A 20984-nucleotide genomic window follows, 5' to 3' on the forward strand; every position below is an offset into this window, starting at 1 on the left:
GGCTAAGGGCTCAGTCCCACAAGACCGCCCCACCTTATTTCAGGTGCAGGTCTCGAGTCCAGGTTGTCACCTGTGTTTCTGATTAACTGGCTAGCGATAGGAAGTTCCAATGACGCCCTCCTTAGGTTTGATCACTTTGTTAGAATGGCTCACAGAACTCAGGAAAGCTTGGTGGACGAGATGCACAGGGCAAGGCAGGTGGGGAGGGGTGTGGAGATCCCACGCTTTCTGAGTGCACTACACTCCCGGAACCTCTGCGTCTACCAATCTGAATCCCAGTCTTTGGGTTTTTGTGGAGGCTTCTTTACGTAGGCATGAGTGATTAAATCAATGGTCAACAGAAATTAGTTCAGCACCACCTCCCTCCTTCGCCAGAGGTCAAGGTGATGGGACTGAACCAACCACAGGGTTGGTTCCACTGGCCACCCTTAGGGAACCTAGAGGTTTTCCAAAGTCACTTCATTAAGATAAGCAAAGGCACCTTTATTGCTCTTTTCACTTAGGAAATTCTAAGGCTTTTAGGAGCTCTGCGCCAAGAATGAGACTGAACACCAAATGTGTATTTTCTCATTATATATTATTCTCTCATTACCCCAACGCCTATATGGCATGAGCATTAAATATATTTTTTTGAGAAAGAGCAAACCTCTATATAATTTAACCTAATTTTAAGTTTTATCACTTTTCTAAGTGATGGTAAAATGGAGTCCACCTTAGATGCCCATATTATATAACAACAGAGAAATATTAATAGGGCTTAAATATAAAATACTAACTCGTTAATATGACTATACGTTATTTCACTTATTAAAAACAACCACAGCACTGTCCTTATGTCTCACTATTTGGTTCTGCTACAAGATACTATTACACAAGCTTAGGATGAAATATAATCAAGCGCACTTTCTACTACTGCCCCCAAACTCCTAATGCGGTGGAGACAGGGGTCATCTTTGGGTCTGTGGAGCTCAGGGAGGAAGCTGAATGCTGCCTTTTCCTCCAGGGCTCACTTTCAGTCATCTCATTTCCCAGCTCATCTCCAGAACCAACCCAGGCGCAGAACATTGCGAAGGCCACAAAGAGATGGCAGTGACTGCAAGGCCCTGGGTTCGTTCTGCTTAAAGCAAAAACAGTTCCAGTCTCCACCAGCGCAGCCCAAATTCTGTCCTCAAAGAGACTACTGCTTTCTGAAAATTAGTAGGTGTTTCCTTTTAGAAAGCCAGAAGGCGTGGATCTGCCTAATTCTCCTAAGACAGGGCAAGCCTGCCTCCTGAGCGTGCACTAGCACAAGGACACGTTCGCTCTCCTCTGAGCCTTGGCTTTCACATTGCCAGGGCTGGCTAGTTCCGTGCAACGCGACAGTGGACGGAGCTCCAGCTGGGACAGGAGGACTGCAAGCCCTTTTGCAAACGCAGAAGTGGCGCCTCTCAGCATGCCCCTCACTGTGTAAGACACAGCGATCCAGACAGAACTTTATATAGCTCAGCATCAAGTTTTCAATCATTCAAGGAAGGAATCTGCAAGGAGACATACCAGCCTTTCTCCAGAGAGAGAGATCAATGAGCTGTGGAGACGTGTTGGCCAGGAGCACTTTCTTTGATCTAGATATAGAGTGTGACACACGGGTGCCAGCCCAACTGCTATTGCTAAAGGAAGGGGCACACTTTGTAATCAATGGGAGGTGGAACATGGCCAGGGCCATGTGGGATGAGATAGAGACGAAGCTGATGGATTATTTAGAGAATGTTTAGCATTACTCAACAAGATAAAATGACAGATGAAGTTGATTAAATAAAGTTTTCAAACTCAGAAAGACATTCAGGATATCAGGCATCCTAAGTGTTTTTGTTACAGTCCCTGACTCAGGGAACAAAAGCAAAATAAATCAAAATGGAATTGAAATTAAATAAAATGAAAATGCTAGGAGGCTTCATATAAGATGACATTCAAAAGGAGTGAGCAGACAAACCTCTGGCGTATCTACATATTAATGATATTAGAGCTATAATTAGAAAGCCTAAATTGCCAAAAAAAAAAAAAGTCTTACATCATTTTAGGAATTATATTAGGTATAATGTGATTTTCGTTTTTTGGTTCTGCAATGTCTTCACTTTTATAAATTGCAAAATCATAGGTCCTAAAACTCAAAGAACATTAGAATTGGAAGTTAATTTTATACTATGCATATGAGAAATATTATGCATATAATATTTAAATGATGATGATGATGACAATAATTTAAAGGTCATTTTAAGGAGAAACAAATTGTAAGCAATAGTTTTCCACATAAACCAAAGAACCCAAGCTATGGAATACTAATTTGCCCTGATTTTGTTCAACTGATGGATGCCTGAAGTCACTAGAATTCACTCTCCAAGGCCACATTGTAATTCCACAACCAGTTCTTCAGCATCAGCATGCTTAACCTTCAGCCATTAATAAGTTAATCTTATTACACACTTAGAAGTACCATACAAAGAGTGTATCCCTATTACCGTCTGCCTCAAAAATAGGTCTCCTTTGCAGGGGCTCAAATTCCTCTCATGACCATATTTCAGGTTTCTAAGTCCGGCAGCTGATGACCAGCAGAAGCAAAATCCGGAGCAGCCACATAGAAGCCTGTGGAGTAAGGACCTCAGTGAGGACTCGGAGACAAGGAGGGGCTGGGGACAGCGAAGCCACGTGGGGCCATTCCGGTGAGAGGGTGGGGGCGTTAAACACGTGAATGATGTGAGGCCTCACCCCTTGGCGAATGCAGACCATTTTCTTTCTCTTTAATTTTTATTTATTTTAATCCTTATTACATCCACTTTTTTCTAAGCATTTATCTCTTCTCCGTTAGAAATACAAGTTAAGAAAACTTGGACAATCTGACTTCCCCTGCGGAAATTAGATTTGAACAGAGTTTGTTTTGCAATAGATGAATAGCTTCATAGTGGTTTTCACATGACTTATGCTCCCCTGCAATGGGCTTACACAGGGCCAGCTGTGGCTCATTTCATCACTGGAGTGAAGCCGTCTGAACTGACCAATTCTCTAAGTGATGGAGATCTTATTGATTTTGGAATAAGTGCGATTTCTTTTTTTACAGTTTTTGCCAGCAGATTTATCTTTCAAACTTTGGTTATTCGCTAAACCAAAGTTAGTAGTTAAAAGATTTGCTTTGCATGAGTAAATACAGAACTTTCTGGGCACAGGGGAAATGGCCAGGAGTGTGCCTGCAGGGAACACAAAGGAACCAACCACGGACAATCTCAAAGATCACGAAAGGCGGTCGGTGCATTCAGCTGTGGTCCTCTTTGTGTTTAGAACCATAAGGTGAGAATTCTATTTTTCTAAAAATAGCTTTATTGACAATGACAGATTTCAGGTTGAAGGCTAACCATGCTGATGTTTATGTGAACAATGGCAGATATAGGTCACATACCATAAAATACACCCATTTGAAGTGCACAGTTCAATGTTTTTGTTTGTTTTTGAATATCGTCGCATGGTTGTACAACCATCTAATTTTAGACATTCCATATTTCCCAAAAGAAACCTTCTCCAGTCCTTTCTTCCCCCACACCCTGGCAAGGGCTAATCTACTTTTGGGTCCTATATAGAATTTGCCAATTCTGGACATTCATATAAATCAAATCATACAATATACAGTCTTTTGTGTCTGTCTTCTTTCACTTAGCGTCGTGTTCTCAAAGTTCACCCATGTTACAGTATATATCAGAGCTGTATTCCCTTTTATGACCAAGTGCCCTCCCATGCTCTGAATATGCTGTATTTTACTGATCCACTCATCCACTGATGGACATCTGAATTGTTTCCATTTTGGGGGTATTATCAATAATCGGCTAGACCACGCAGCGCAGGTGTGCGGCAGGCTAGACCATCTGCAAGCCTCAGTGGTTTGTAAGCGCCTCTGTGAGGTTCGCAGGGCGACGACACCACCTACCAATGCGTTTCTCAGGACGTGTACCCACTGCGAGGTGGCGCACAGCTACACAGCCATCCTGGGGGGGGGGGGGGATCTCACTGTCGTTTGGATTTCCACTGTTGGGGTGGCTGGTGATGCAGAGCGTCTTTTCAGTTGCTTAGTGGCCACTCTGCTTGCTTTCTTCGGACCATCTCTACCCCCCCACCAAGACACATAAGCATTACTCTCGTTTTGTGTCCTCTTGAAATGCACATTCTTGACATGCCTAGTACTGATCTCCACTCTTAGGGACCCCCCCACCCGCCCCTACACATACATGCTCGGCACATGGTCTCAAAAGGATCCCTTTTAAAATTGAGCTCGATGCCTTATCACGGCTGCCTCGAAATCTTAACCAGACTTCAGCAGGCAAACCCAAGCGAGCTAATTGCTCTCTGTCAAATATAATCACTGCCGACATGTCTCAGTCTAACGTTCGCCGTTACCTGGGGTCCCAAATTTTTAAGTGTGGGAAAAAGTTTCCATTTCTCTAAATGCTTCCTCCCACTGACAGGAGTTGGGGTGCGGCTTGAGAGCGGAACCCTGAAGCTGAGCAGGAGGAAGAAGACCCTGCCTGACGGGGTCCGAGCTGGCACGGAGACCCTGAGACTGGGAATGAGCTGTGCGGAGGCCCTGACTTGGTACAGCTTGGCTATCTTAAAAATCCAGGCTCCAGCAGAAGTCCACACGAACCTAAGAATTTGTTAATTTGACATTATACAAATTGGACAGATCCGGCCCTCCTCCTCTGGCCGATTATAACCATTACCTTAGTTGATCTTATACTAAAGACACCTAACTTGAGCACTTAAAAATAAGTCTTGTTTGCAAAGGAACAGTTTGTATAAGAACTTGTTTCAGCCCATATAAGTTACATATTGTTATTTTCAATGGATAATTTTAAATATCTTCACTCCATGAAGTATATTTTGAACCAAGATGGTTTTACTACGAAATCTGCTAAAACATCAAAAAACATGTTCAGCAAATGCTGAAGGGAAATGACTATCTGCTCAGACACCTTTACAAGCCTCTACACACTCACTGGAAAGGGCAACAACGTTTAAATCCCTTTCAAAGCAAAAATATGTTTGGACTAGTTATTTTCCAGATTCTCTTTTGGGGAGCTCGAACCAGAACCCCTAAGGGTAAGTTTCTTCCATTTTTGAACATGAGGCTTTGGAGGAAGGATTTCTCAAAGTTTAAAAAGCATCTCTTGGAACATGGCAAGATCAAGATGCAAATGGGAGGATCGTTTCCATCTCTTCACTTTAGGATTTTACATCATTCTTGGAAGATTAATTTTAGAACGTGAGTTTCCTGATACCCAGGGTGTCAGATCTTTCCCTAACCTTGGCTTTTTCTAAGTCATTTTAGGAGAAGAAAGGGGAGCTTGCTTTCTTGATCTATCAGGATGGTTAACATAAGCTTGTCGGCGCCTGAGGTGAGATTTAGAATTTCCTGGCCTCCAGAAGGTCCAGCCAGTCACCTGAGAACTGCAAGCTTTTGCAGGTCTAACTCCAAAGTATCCAACCAACACCCCCACTCCTGTCATCTCTATCGCCTCCGCCCCAGTCCAGAGCGTCACATCTCTCACTTGGGCCACCACAGGAAGTTCCCAACTTGTTCTCAATACCACTGTCCGATTTTCTGCTCCCTTGGGCCAGGCATTTTTTCATGACATGGATCACATTAGGTTATTCCTTGTTAGAAAACCCCCTTGATGACTTTCTATTGCACGCACAATAAAAGCCACCTTCTTACCAGGAACGATTGGGCCCCTGCCCATCTCATCCAAGCCATCTCGTGACTGTCATCTCTCTTGGCGTGCACTCCGTCTTTTCTGCCGCGTTGTCTTGATTTCCTACAATCTACCTGTCAAGCTCACTGTGCCACCCTGGCCCCTCACCACCCTGCTCCTTCGCATTCCTTAGGTGTCAACGTAAGTGCTTCTCTGCAGAAAGCCCTCCTCTGACCACACACTTGGTGAATTAATCTCTTCTGCTTTCTCCTCTGCAAAAATGGCTGGTTATTTTTGTCATAGTGCTGACTTGAACCCATCACTTAAAAATGTGTTTGTTCACTGTTTCATTGTCCGCTTCTCTCACTAGAAGGTAAGGTCCACATGGGCAGGAAATTTGCCTGGCACCCAGGGCACCCAGTAGGGCATTAATAATTATTGAATGAGTTAATAAATAATTACCGGTTATGCCTTAATGCACAGTAATTACTCCTTTCATGAATGTCGGTCACTTTCCCTATACATTTTCAGGCTCCATTAGCCACTATTCTATCTTGTTTGTCAACTGTCTTGCCAAAACTTTAGCCCCAGGAAGTTGGAAACAGGAAAAGGATTCCCTTATGGGTCATTTCTCTAGAAATTGATGCCTGAATTAAAGGGGTAAGTGGTTGGCCAAATTCATTTATTGATGCAGTGCAACAATGCTAACTATCAGTGCATGAGGCAATCCTTCACTTGGGTGACCAACAAATACATTATCACATAATAACAAACCTTCTTTTATCTCCAGTCTTCAGATTTATTTTCAATTGCTTTGAAAGTGGTCATTTTCTTCTACTCTGATAATATCATGCTTAAATCTGAATATGCAGCTCGCTTGGATACAAATTTTGGAAACGGAAATGTTAACATGACAAGAGGTGCTCTCCAATGTAACGCATAACCTTCTGAGGCCAAGCATACAAATTCTTTCCCTCTAATTACAGATTTCAGCCAGGCTGAAACCAGACTTGATTGCCACATGTTTGTACAATTAAATAGAGGAGCAGCTATCCTTTCTCTTGCATCATCAAAGACTACCTGTCTCGAAGTAAAATAAACCAGCAAATTAAGTTAGACATCACTTTAAACATAACCCTTAGTAATGTCACAACTGATCTATTAAATTAAAATGTCTTCAGCCAACGAAAAATGAAATCATGGTAGGACCACACTACACACTATGGGGCTGGAGTCCCTGTTGCCAGAGCCCCATTTTCTTGCCTAGAATGCCCTTCTCTCTGCACTGCCTGTGAAAAGCTCCTTGTGGGAAGTCCTCTGGGCAGAAGTCATCTCCCGCCCCAGTTTCTCCCACTGGACATTACACCACACCAGCACTAGACTTAGTTCAAGGAGGAGAGACCTTCATCAAAGAGACTTGAGTGTCCCCTGCACCTAGTAAAAACTCAATATAGAGTGAGAATATAATCACATATAACTTTATGCAGTTAAGCAACTGAGGACCCTGCCTGAAAACCAAGTTCAGCTTCCAACACAGCAAAAGTGAGCAGTGAAGCTGTTTTGGGCTCCCCACGGTCTTCTCCTGGGACCATAACCCCTTCATCAGGATCAACGAGCACATGTATTCTCAATCAGTCTGTGCTCTTTCCTCTAAGTGATACAGCTCTTGCTGTCCTTCACTCCATGGGACCTCATCAGTGGCTGGGGGATTACAATGCTAACGTCTTCCTGAAAATAAGAGATGAGGCTTGTCCATTTCCTGCCATGATAGTGGAGTGAATATCAGCTTATCCCTCCATCTTTTAGATATAGTGAAGCTGAAATATTTTTTAAAAGTCCTTCACATGTTCTGTGTTGCTCAGTGATAACAAGTCTGCATTTCGTTTTAGAGAAGGATTTCTAATTAACAATTGCATATGCCTAGTTCCAAGTATATGAAAGAAACACACACACATTTTTTTCTGACTCATGACAAGACCAAGCATCAAAACAAATTCCTTCCTATAGCAAAATAAAAATTTACCCTCATAATTAGAATCAAGACAGTTTCCCTAATCAAGAAAGTAGCAGAGTCACAATAACACCTTGTATTTACAAAATATATTCTTAAGATACTTAATACGTCTTATTAATATCATATCACCTAGTAGGTAGTTAGTCATGATCAAGATATCATTTCTGTTAAATAATGGAGAAACAGCCATTGAGCATCTAGCATGTAGACACTGCTTGTACTCTAAAAATAACACTGCAAGCCCTGGCCAGTGCGGCTCAGTTGGTTGAGCGCCATCCCATGCACCAAAAGGCCACTGGTTCGATTCCAGGTCAGGGCACATGCTAGGGTTTTGGGCTCGATCCCCAATAGGGGGCATGCAGGAGGCAGCCAATCCATGTTTCTCTCTCTCTCTCCCCCTTCCTCTCTCCTTAAAATCAATAAAGACATATTTAAACCAAAATAACACTGCAACACAGGTATTACTGTCTCCATTCCGCAGGTCAGGAAGTATGACTTTTCATGACACAGCCAGTAAGCAGAAGACCTAACTCAGCAAGGCTCACGTTTTCCACACCACATGGATTAGAAAGAAAGCACACCTTTGCAACACGGACATGTGGGAAGTCACCATTTCAAGAAATGTATCTCCTAAGCCATACGAGTCATTAGGACAAAGCCAGAAAATATAACGTTACTTCCACTCTATAATCAGACTCCAATGCGAAATAATGGGTAAGGAAAATGTATGCATTATTTAACACTTTAAATACATTATTCAGTTTCTAAATCCCAAATTAGAGCAAGGAAAACTTGATTAGAAATGGAAATTTCAACCACACCATTAAAACAGCGGGTTATATTTTTAAAGCCTTAATGAGTTAGGGGGAGTAGATTATTGTTTACTTTTTATGGAAAGTTTTCTTCCCTGACTCCAATGACACTGCATGAAGGGAACTGTCAATCATAACAACTGTCCTCTCTGGCTGCAGAACTGGGTCGATGGACCGCTCAGCTAATCACGGTGCCCCGTGCCTCAGGCCACCGTGGGCCCCATTACGGGCACACTCATCTGGAGCTATTCCTTAAAATGTTCTAGGTGGTGGAGCGGGTTCTCCCCTGGGCTGTGAGAATGTGAGCCATGGCCATGGTCATGACCGATGGCCAAGGGTCCACCACTAAAGGAACAGCCTGGCTTGGAAATTAAGCTAAACTGCAGAGGAGAGTGGGGAGGGAAGGAGAGGAAGAGAGAGACAAAGAGAGGAGAAGAGAATGGAAGGGGAGGAGAAGGGAGGACATTTAAAAGGACAGATAGTGAGAGAGAGAAAGGCAGAAATCCACCTGACAAACCCCTCGGGACTGTGGCTAGAATCCTGCATTCGGGAAGCCCAGGGCAAGCTCCATCCCGCCCTTACATGGTCTGAGTGTCTGAGCAAATAAAGGTCTTCTGCTTCAGGTGCTTGGAGTAGGGTTTTTATTACCACCGCACTTAATGATAATTTAATATAGAACAACGATCATTTAATGACAAACTTCAGTTATGCAAGAAAACACGTTAATTACTAGTCTAAGCCCTTCTTTCCCAAATACAATGATGCAACAAGTCACATCCGCAAACATTTATGGGGACACTAAGAAGGGAAAGGCACCGTGGCCTGGTACAGTAAGGACTGTACCAGAAGCAAAGACATCGGGAAATAGAGATCAATGCAAACATCAGGAAAAAAAGTTATGGTGTAAAATAGGAACAGACATATCATTAGGCAGCATAGGCGTAGCTTTTAAACACAATATAAAATATTATAGGAATGCAGGAGAGGAAACAAACATATTGGGACACAATGTCCCATTTTAAGCGTCAGTATTTCTACTTGAGGTTCTACTCACGCTGACAGTAACTGTCCCAGAGGCTTAACGCCTTAACTGACCACACTCCTGTCTCCGATCAATGTCCCAGGGCACTCAAAGAATTCCTGACCTACCCTTCCTTCCATTCAAGTACAGAAAATAGATCTAAAGCTCACAGTGAGGCCAGGCCGGCTTCCCGGGTGTGCATGTGTGCAGTCACCAGGGCCCCCCCTCAGGGGGGCTTTACACGTGGCTGAAGGATTTGCCATCTTGAAATTGTTAACAATTTTTGAACAAGGGGCCCAGCCTTTTCACATCACACTGTGTCCTGGAAATTGTGTAGCTGGTGCTGCACTACAGAAAGGAACAAAATTTTCCTACAAACAACTCAGCCCAACAGTCTTGCTTTTCAAAGCAGCCGATCTGCCAAGAGACGTAATATATTTCGGAAGTCAAAGGGCAAGGCAGCACTCTCACCTTCCACGTGTTCCCCCTTAGCCCTTTATTAAAAGCAAATGACTTAGAAAAATGAGAAGTCTGCAGAGGAGAGCACTTGTAACCTGCCAGGGCGTCACACTGCCAAATGGTCACCAAGTGGGACTCAAAGAGCCTGCGGCATGTTTCCAGGACATGAGAGCACAGAACGAAGTACAAAAAAAGGGTCTTTTTGACTTTATGAGATACTTAGAGAGTGAAGAAAAGCAAGTTCTGGTCATGCCAAGTGCATAAAATATACATATTAGATCGTTATCAATAGTGTTACGTAGAAACACAACTCTGTCTTGCGGGGACTGCACCTGAACGAGTCAATGTCAACATTTCCTCCAAGACGGCATCTCAGCAGCTCATGCCTGGTGTATGCAGGAAAAGAGATGAGTGTGTCTACCTGTGCTCCTGTCCCAGGACCTCTGGGGGCTCCACCACAGGACACCAGCCTCCTGCTGCAAGTCACTTACCGATCAGAACAGCTACCAAAACTACAGCGCCATCAGGCTCCTCTTGGTGAGGCCTGCACCTCACCATTTCCACCCTCACTCAACTGTAATCCCAGACTCCACGCGAACGACTGTGGAGGGCGAAATACTCATCTCGGTTTTGCTCCTTAGTGTGACTGAGCTTCAGGCCCTTTTCCAGGAGGACAGGTTTAGATTAGAGATGAAAAGAGGCCTGTGGGGATCCAGTAAGGTTCATGAATGGAAGTTGTATGTGACGTGCGGAGAGAAGATAGTTTCCTTTTTTATAATTTTCTAAACTGAGCAAGCCAGGCTTGGTAAAAAGTTGATAATACGTAGCTAAGTCTGAGCACATGAACAATTCACATGTGCTTCTTTTTAAGCCATTATCTCTCCTATCTCACCTGCATGAACTTTTGACTAAAATCATCTTTTACGTTAACCTCTAACGATGCATTTTCAAGTAGATGAAGCGCATTATCTTAGAGTAGATGTTTAAAGTGTCTCCTTCTGGTCAAACTGCTCTCTTTTCCCATCTACACAGAGGCACAGTTTCTTCTATGATAAGGTTATGGAATCTGAGTAATTACATGAGTTAGCCCAAGTCAGGGACAGTGCGCACGGTCCATAAATCTTAGCAATTGACTTCACCTCATGCACGGATGTATCAGAATCTACTTATGAATGCAAACTAGGTGCGTGATTCTGGTTTTGTAGGTAAGCAAGGCCAAAATGAAGCTAATTAGCAGAAAATTGAGGACTGTGGTGATGTGATGAGCAAAGTCCCTCAGGATGTAAGTTTTCTAAAGATCTAAACCAAAGTCACTGTCAACACAAGGATGTTGGAAAGTGTACCAAGTGGTTTCAGTATTAATGTTTGGTTTACCATGTAGATTATGTTTCCTCTCCATTTTCCTACTAGATCCAGTTATTTGGGGATGCTGCCCTGGGAGGGCTGGCTTTCTTTCTGAATTAATATTTAATACGCCTCCATGGAATTGCATAATCATAGGGACAGAGACTTTAGTTCAATGTTTCAGAGGAGAAATTTCCCTTCATTCCTGAAAACATCTGCTTTAGGAAATGTGATATAATGCTATAAGGATCTTGAAAGCTCTTTTAAAAAATATTGATCATGTGTTTCTTGGTGACATCTGGAAGAAGTTTTTATACAAACAATGAAAATTTCACACTATACCATGAATTGAACAAAACCAAAACAAAACTGATTCTTCTTACCTTTATGGTCTTTGCTCATATTGGTCTTCTGAAGTGAGTGGGTTTATCATCTCAGCAGGGTTGTCCCACTCTTCTTACATGGCCTGCTTTTGTGCTGTTTCCTCATCAGAGAAGTTGTTTTACCAGACAGGTGTCCTGGCAAACCATCACCCCAGCCATTCTCTGTAGCATTGCGACCTGCATGCTGACTCTTTTACCAAAACTCCAAATTTTGCCAAATCTCACCACCCTCTTAGATTTGATACCCCAGCTGAGGGCCATCTAATTTTTCATTCAGGCTATAAAAGTTGGCAATGCTAGTGGTGTGCCACCTAATAAAACACCAGTTTTTAAATGCCATTGTGCAAATGAAAAAACCTACCTCTCCTGTAGAATAAGTTTGTTCTCTTTCTTCCAAAAGTCTTTAAAGTCAGAGCTGAATTCATGCCAGATACTGAAAAAAACATTTGGGGACACCTCTTTCTCTCCAAGTTTTGGCTTCATGAAGAAATAGGCTGTGGTCTCCAAAAAGCTGTCAAAGCAGACACACACACAGAGCATAAAAGCTATGATTACTTTCCAATATGGGACATTCTTTCTCCATCCAAACGCTGATTTCATTCATGCACAGTTATTATTACCAAGAGGACGCAAACTCTCCAGGCACCAACAGTAGTTCTCTTCTGGTTTCATGTTAGAGTTTTGGATACAGATAGTAGCAACTGACAAAAACCCTTCATATACTAAGAACTCACCCTGGTCCAATTCTATTTTCAAAATTAATCACTATGTGTCCAACATATTTCAGAAACGAATCTGTATTTCAGAAATGTCCCTGTTGGAACATACTGGGAGTGGTGGGTTTATACTTTCTACACTCTAAACAAAAGAAATATCAGCCATCTGCCCCCAAACTAATATATGTATTATATTATACTGCTTATAAGCTATTTGGTTCCCTATATTGTTGGGGCGGGGAGGAGCAAAAGTCCCAGGAGATGCTGACAAAGGTTCCCATCAGTGATTGGAAACCAATGTGGCAGCCAGCCCTGTGTCAAAAGACCAAGTCTTCAGAAGGGGCCATTCAGAGGTTGGTTCATATTACAACCACATTAAGCTCAGAAGAGTTTCAAAAGGGTCATTTGACAAAGAATATACAAGTAGTAAGTTTATGACTTAACAACAGTCTTCCATCCATGAACAATGCCTTGAAAAGGACCTAGGCCAACAGAGCTGATCATGTCGAGCTGAAGGAACCCGGGCAGGGTGTGGCTAGAGCCCCCGCAGAAAGAAGCGGCATTCAATACCCTGCCCCCTTTCCCCCTTTTCCCCACCTTGGCCTCAGGCCAGCACTATCTGCCACACAAAGCTCAAGTTAGCTTTACCCTGGAGTAAAAACTTCTAAGTCAATTGATTTGGCCATATTGGTCCATCTGATAAAAAATATGTGTACAATTGGGTCAACAATAAAAATAAATGAAAATGTGTGAACACACATACACAACTGACACATATCTGTATATGCATCCAACTTGTCATATAGATGATTTCAAATCTCCACTATGAAAAAAATGTGAAAAATATTGAGATGGGCATTAAAAAAATGAGATGTGTAGGGTTAATTTGCTCAGAAGTAAGAGAGACTTGAGCGTCACACACAGAATCAAAATGGCCCAGCCACCCTGACCATGGGTTACCCATATGTGGCTGGCCTGCTTTGCTTTCAGTCTTGCTCTATGGCTGTCTCTGAGCTGCAAGGTTCCCAGGGAAACCAGCTTTTAGATTCTGGGGAGAGATGACAGCACCAATATGATCAAAAGTGTGGCTTGTGGAAATTCTGTATTTCTCTCTAGTCAACCTAGTAGAAAATGACACAGTGGAGTCATTTAATCCTGAGAAAGAGTCGGGGTGTGAAGTGTGTATGGTATGTGAGAATCTGGCTGCCACGAGCTAAGGAATGACATTAGAATGCGCCCGCAGAATGTCTTGATGATGTGAAGACTGACAGAGGAGTAGATGGCAGAGAGCAAAAATAGTCTCAAACGTAGCTGGGTCATATTTTATTAAAACTGATAAAGTATACACATACTCCCCTGCCGGGAAACACAGTCTTTCTCCTTATATGCGCAAACATATTTATGAGCTATATGGCTTGAAATTAGGTCTGAAATCTTTTGACTATCAATTTAGTGTTTTTCATCATTTCTCTGGTAATTATGCTTTGTAAAATTGATTATTACAGGCCAAGCCAGGCCAATCGGGCAGACCTATCTAAATTGTAATAGCTGGTTCGTTCATCAGCCATCTTAAAACGTGTAAAGTTCCGTCACAGAGCAGCATGGTGTAAAGGAGAGAACACAGGACTTAGAATGAGAGCGGTGGGCTACTGAATCCTGACTCTTTGACTAGCGATGTGAGCAAACCATTTAACATCACTGCCACTCAGCTTTTTCATCCGTACCCCACAGTATCATAGACAATTGTTTTGAAGTCCAATGGAAAAAAATCAATTTCTGCAATGTTAGGTGAATATTTTAACATAATTCTAATTTATTTTATATTGCACTTTATATTATTTTACACTACATATATGGTCTATTGTACATTCAAAAATATAAATATTTCCTAAAAATGTTGTCTAAATTGTAACTAATCCACCAGTGCTGATTTATTAATAGGCACTCAGGTGATCAAGTTCCCTGGAGATATTTTTGAGTTACTGGCATGCAGAGAGGCTTCTGACAGCATTAATTACTCTCACTGCCTAATAATCTCCTCTTGGCTTTGTCATGAGTTGCCCACATGGCTTTAAGAAGGTAACAACGTTTGAGTTTCAGTTTCTTCATCTGTGAAGTGGAGGCTATGTCTGCTTTTGCAGGTTGTTATGAACCTTATAAGATGCATTTTCACTAAAAATGCTCTTTGTGAAAACTATGAATTTGTGAAACAAATGAGTATCCTACAATTGGTTTAGTCCCTGTGTGAAACGGATGAACAAAATGATTCTCAGTGAAGACAAATGTGTCCACAGCCTTCCTTTGGAAGTGGTTGTCACCTAAAAGTGTAACTGGAAAATAAAGAATTACCTGAGGACCCTGGGTGCTGCCCCAGCTGGGTTCAGCCACCCCGCTCCCAGAACAAAGTGCCAACACTTAACAGATGTAACTAAGCAAATGGTAGGGCAGTAATTTCTATAAGTTATCAAGGTGCCTCATATGCCAGAGGCATTTTTAGCCCTATAACCCTGTCCAGCATTAGTTGGCATTCAGCTAATTCACTTATGTGACGTGAAGACACCTACTTAGGTGATAGAGGGTAGGAGGAGGTTCCATCCTTTCTGAACTATGTCCTTTAGGCAAATCTGAAACCAGGAGGGTCCCATCTACCATAGAGCAAAACCTAATCACTAAAGAGGACAGATGTCTTATCCGGGATCTTCCTCAACACACAGGCTATTATGTGAGACTCTCTTGAAATAACCCTGGCACACTAAGAGCCGGTAGTGAAAAGAACTGTGGTTATAACACTAAGACAATGCAAAAGTCACAATAAGAGACAACTCCAGAGAACCCTCTAATCTGGATTCTTAGATGGTCCTTTCTGTAAAAGATCAACATCATGTTTCCACTACAAACATTAAACAGTACAAACACACTGCTCACAACGCAAGCAAGAGAAGCCAGGGATCTGGAAACACGACTTCAGCAGTAGAAATGTTCTGGGATTTCCCTGAATTTCCCCACACAGGGAGCAACTAAGATCCTAACATCAAAGCTCAGAGAAAAATACCTACAAAAACACTGTGTCCGGTATCCCCACAAACCTCAAAATGCAAAGAGGTGAGACAAACCACGGACAGCACAAAACCCAGGGGCAACATCATGTGTATGGGAGGAGGCGACAGGGGACTCCCCTAAAAACCCGAGAAGCCCTGAATCACAAACTTCTAAAAGGCGTAAGAGCCAACCTGAGAGCTGCCGCCGTCACTGGAAGGGTTTTACACGCTCAAATGCATGAAGAGAAAAAAGGATCTGCATTAAGTCCTGAAAGGGCTAGGAGCAGTCCGGGATACGAGAACTTTCAGTAAGAGCCAAGAGAACTCCCTCTTAGGGCAAAGCTCTGCAATGAGAGAAAATGCTGGGAGTAGGATTCACATTGTGTAGGATAAATGCAAGGACAAAGGAGAAAGAAAACTCAGATATGTTGGAGGGGAGAGAAATGTAGACAGTATGAGGTCTTTGTGCATAAGCAACGATCATTGTGCATAAGAAAAAGAGGAAGCTCCTAAGCAGTAAGGCTAGAAAGGCTACCTTCATTCAGTTCTTCCTCCTAAAAAAATTCAGTAAAACAAGTATCATGTAAAAATGAGCCAGATTAAAAGACTGCAGTGGAAAAAAAGTTTGCCATTCAAATATTAACATAGCAAAGTTGGCGTAGTTCTATTTATTATCAGACAAAATAGACTTCAGGAGAAAGAATATTATCAGAGTGTCATTTCATAATGATAAAAACAAAATGATTGGGAATGCATAACAATTCTAAACATGTATGAGTGTGATAAAAGAGTTTCAAAATACATGAGGCAAAACACTCCTTTCTCAGTAATTGACAGAAGCAGAAAAAAAATCACTAAAGATATTAAAGACTTGAATATTATCAACAAATTGACCTCGTTGGCTTTTACAGAATATTGTAATTAAAACAATAGAATATACAAAAGCACATGAAAACATTCGCCAGCACAGACCACATGCTGAGTCATAAAACAAGTCTCAATAAATTTCAAAGGACTGAGATTATCTAGAATGTGTTCTCTGACCACAGTGGCTCCAAAATCTGAAACAAAAATAACATACTAAGAAGTCTCCAGCTTGGAAATTAAGTAAAACTATTATTAATAACCCATGGGTCAAAAAAGGTAAAAGGATTAAGTAAAAAAAATAAAATAAAAAACAAAACTCAGACAACAGTATGGTGATTACCAGAGGGAAAGGGGAGTGGGAAGAGGTAGGAAAGAGTAAAGGGGGAATAAATGGTGATGGAAGAAGACTTAACTTGGGGTGGTGAACACACAATATACAGATTATATATTATAGAACTGTACACCTGAGACCTATATAATTTTATTAACCAACGTCACCCCAGTAAGTTAAATGAATAAAAAAGTAAACACAAAAGAAATTAGAAAATATTTCAAACTGAATAAAAATGAAAGCATAAAATATCAAAATGAGACCACGTAAAGTAATATCTTTATCTTTAGAGGTTTTAGAGAGAAATTTAGAGTTTTAAAATATTGTATTAGAAAAGTAAAGGTGTAAAACAATGATGTAGACATATAAGTCAAGAATCTAAGAAGTAAATTAAACTTGACTAAGTAGAAGAATGGAAATAATAAGAAAAGCACAAGACAAAGAAAGAGAAAATAAACCTTATAGAAAGTCAGCAAGGTTAGAAGTTGATTTACTAAAAGGTTTAATAAAATTGATGAACACCTATAAAACTGATAAAGAAAAAAATAGAGAAAATACAAATTCCAATATCATAGATGAAAGTAGGGTCATCATTACAGATCATAGAGGCCTTAAAAGTATATGAGATATTATAAACAATTTGATGCCAAGAGACTTGACATGTCAGGTGAACTGAATAAATTCCTTAAACAACAAAACTTTCTAAAACTGACAAAAGAAGTAGAAAATATAAGTAGCCCTATATCTATTTAAGATGTTGAAATTACTTTCAATTTTAATAAAGTTATTTCAGTAAATAAGAAATTATTTTTTATAAACTTGTAATAAAAAATACCCCTTCCCAAATACTTCTAGCCCCAAATGTTTCACAGGTGAATTAATAAACATTTGATGAACAAACGACGCCAATTTGATGCTAATGCTTTCTGAAAACAGAGGAGGGCAACCAAACTTTCTGACTCATCTTAGGAGGCCAGCATTACTCTGATGTTAACACCAAAAACCGAAAAACATGCTGTTAAAAAAACAGGAAAGTCATTTATAAACCAATATCCTTTGTGAACATAGGTTAAAAAAAAAAATCCCTAATAAAACATTAACACATTGAATGCAGCAGTTTGTAAAATGGATAATAAGTGATGAACAACTGGGGTTTATTCCAACAATACAAAGTTGTTTTAACATCTGAAAAGCAATCAGTGTAATCTGCCAAAGGCACTGAGTAAGTGAGAAAAAACATACGATCATTTCAATACATGCGGAAAAGGAATTTGAAAAAATTCAACATCAATTCTCTGCAAGCTAGGAATAGAAGCAAACTTACATAATTAGATAACTGGCATCTGTGAAAAACCTAGAGCTAACATCATATTCAAACTTATACAGGCCATAGGATCACATTTATATGAAATTCAAGTATATACAAAATTAATCTGTGTTGACAGAAATCAGAATGACTGTCTCTTCAGAGAAGTGAGGATTAAATAGATTGAGGCAACAACATTGTTTTAAATCATATTTAGACGGCAGTAACTCACTGAACTTATCTGTACATTTTATTGTCTAAGTTATGCCTCAACAAATAAAGAACAAAAGTAAAAATAAAAAATAAAAAGAGAGAGAGAAGAAGAGCAGGGAAGAAAGCATAAAAAGGAAATGGAAAGAAGGAAGAAAGAAGATTGTGGTCAAGTCCTAAACAAAATTATTACGAAAAAAGAAAACCAGGAATAACATAATGGCTCTACCGACCAATGCGAACATGCCACCCAGTCTGTGGTATTTTGTGAGAGTAGACAGAACTAAGAAAGGAACAAACCACCTAGTTTCTTCAATAAATAAATTTCAAGAGAAAAAAGTATTGAAGTGAAACCTATCCCAAAGACTTAAGAGACACTGTCTAATGATAACGGTTGGAATTTCTTTATATCCTGCTTCAAAACAAACTGTAACAAAATAAACATATTTATAATGTACATGAACTAATTGGACATTTGAAGAGACATTAAGGTACGATTATTATTTTTAGGGGTGAAATTGGTTGTGTTTTTTTAAAAGAGATCTTTTAGAGATAGATGCTAACATTGATATGAGTGAAATTATAGCTTTTGAGGATTTTCTTAAAAAATAACATGGAAGGGGGCACATGGGTAGGAGTATAGATGAAACCAACTGTTGAAGTTGGATGTTGTGTACATAGGGCATGTACAAGGCATATTCTTTTTACCTTTGCACACATTTTTAAATTTCTCAAAATAGAGAATGTGTTAAATTACAAATGTGCATGCACACACAAGGTTAGTACAAAGAAGTAATGACTATAAGTATCTTTTAAAATGACATTTTAGAAATATTCTTAAAAGGCAGGAATATTGCTTGAAAGACCTCTATTGGATATTGTTTTTGACTACAAGTTATGATCCACAGATAATTAAAATAGCTTTGATTTCCTTATTGGAAAAGCGGACATACCACAGAAGGAGAATTATATCCTTTTAAACTTCTCATCTGTTTTTAAGGCAGCCTTTGTCTGGGAACCGTACACATAAAGACTGACTCAAAAGTTGGTTTTCATTACAACCAAAAGAGGTCCCAGTAATTATCCTAAAATAGCATTTTCTTGCCACAAGTTATGATCTGTATGGAGAAGCATGTTCTCTGCAAATGAAATATTTTTAAAATATTGAATTGCCTGTTATTACTATCAGTTATTTCCCATCTATGAGCAGGATGTAGCCTTGGTCAAGCACTATAGAAAACCTTGAATTTCAGCCCAACCATTCTGTTGGCACCTATTCTATAGAAGCTCAAGACGAGGACAGTCCTACTTTCATTTAATTCACCAGTGAGCAGGTATGCCAGGCACCGCAAACAGCAGGGCAAAGATAAAGAATAATGCAATCTCAAGAATATCATGCTAAGCGAAATCAATCAGACGGAAGGAGGTAAGAACCATACGATTTCACTCATATGTGGGATATGAGACTGAAAGCAACAAAGGTACAAACATGAAATACAAACAAATAAAAACTCATAGATGCAGACAACGCAGTATGGTGGTTACCAAAGGGAAGGGGTGGGGGGTAGTAAAGGGTAGAGGGGGTCAAATATATGGTGAGAGAAGATGTGACTCTGGGTGGTGGGCACCTAATGCAAAATACAGATGATGTAGCGTAGACTTGTACACTTGAAACCCACATAATCTTATTAACCAATGTCACCCCAATAAATAAATAAAATAAAAAAAGAAACAGAAAAATGCACCGCTATTCAGCTACTTCCATGAAGAAGGTTTCTACGGGGTTGACAAATACAAGAGTCAAGGCACTGAGCAAAGCAATCCCCCGAGTGAGGCCTCAGTTTACAGGCTGCCAGACACGGACCGCTGCTCTCAGAAGCGCGTCACCGTAAGAACAACTGCTGTGCTCTCAAGTATGTGCTTCAAGAATGGTAAGCTCTTCCATGACAATGCTCACATACGTGTTTTTCAATAACCCGAAAGCGAATCTAAAACAACGCAAGAAAGGACTTACTGATGGGTGGCAGGCTGCTCCAGAAATGATCCTGGTTATAGGAAAAAGAAGGTGTCCACAAAAACAATCTGGGGTAATATAAAGCTGGGCTAATCTGCAGAATCATCAGTATTCTTACTTCACTTTTTATTTACTGACGTCAAGGAGACTTTCCACTCCACTTAGAGTAATAATACGCCCCCTGTCGTCTTTGCCCACCGGCTTCCTGGCCTGACATTCCAATTCTGTCCTTTGTTCTTCGTCTGCCTGGGATGCCCTTCACCCAGGCATCCAGGTGGCTGCCTCTTATTAACCAATGTCACCCCAATACATTTAATTTTTTTAAAAAGAAACCTCTTCATATCTCTGCTCAAACATGACTTCCTCAGTGAGATCTTCCAGGAAAAGCCAGAGTAAAGTCACAACGCTAGATTCCCCTAATATTCCTGCTTGTCTTTTCTCTACAGCACTCTGTGCCCCCAGAAACGCTAGACATTCTGTGTACTTGTTTACTGTGGGGCTTCTCTGCTGTAATTAATCCTCGATGAGGTATTTTTATCTTTTATGTCCACTGCTGCATCCCCAGCATCCAAACAGTGCCTGGCATGCAGGAATTGTGAGATAAATATTTGCTTAAAGAATGATTTCTACTGAACAACTAAACCAGACACTTCTGGGGACCACAATTTTGGTGTTTTAGGAACATTGTAGTGGAAGAAATCTGTTAGGCCTCCAACAGCCTGAGGTTTAAAGACAAAGGCTTTAGCTCAGAAGGACCA

General features: G+C 40.7%; 1 protein-coding gene across 2 annotated transcripts in view; it reads right to left on the reverse strand.

Moving 5' to 3' along the window:
* Window positions 1–20984, reverse strand: part of FMN2 (formin 2) — a 222804-nt gene that overhangs the window by 20213 nt on the left and 181607 nt on the right. For both annotated transcript variants that reach the window (XM_081124213.1, XM_081124214.1), the window contains one exon: window positions 12106–12255. In XM_081124213.1, coding sequence (XP_080980339.1) covers window positions 12106–12255 — 150 coding nt within the window. The remainder of the gene's footprint in view (window positions 1–12105; window positions 12256–20984) is intronic.

The sequence above is a fragment of the Miniopterus schreibersii genome, assembly GCF_964146895.1.
Source record: "Miniopterus schreibersii genome assembly, chromosome: 21".
In the NCBI taxonomy this organism is placed as follows: Eukaryota; Metazoa; Chordata; class Mammalia; order Chiroptera; family Miniopteridae; genus Miniopterus; species Miniopterus schreibersii.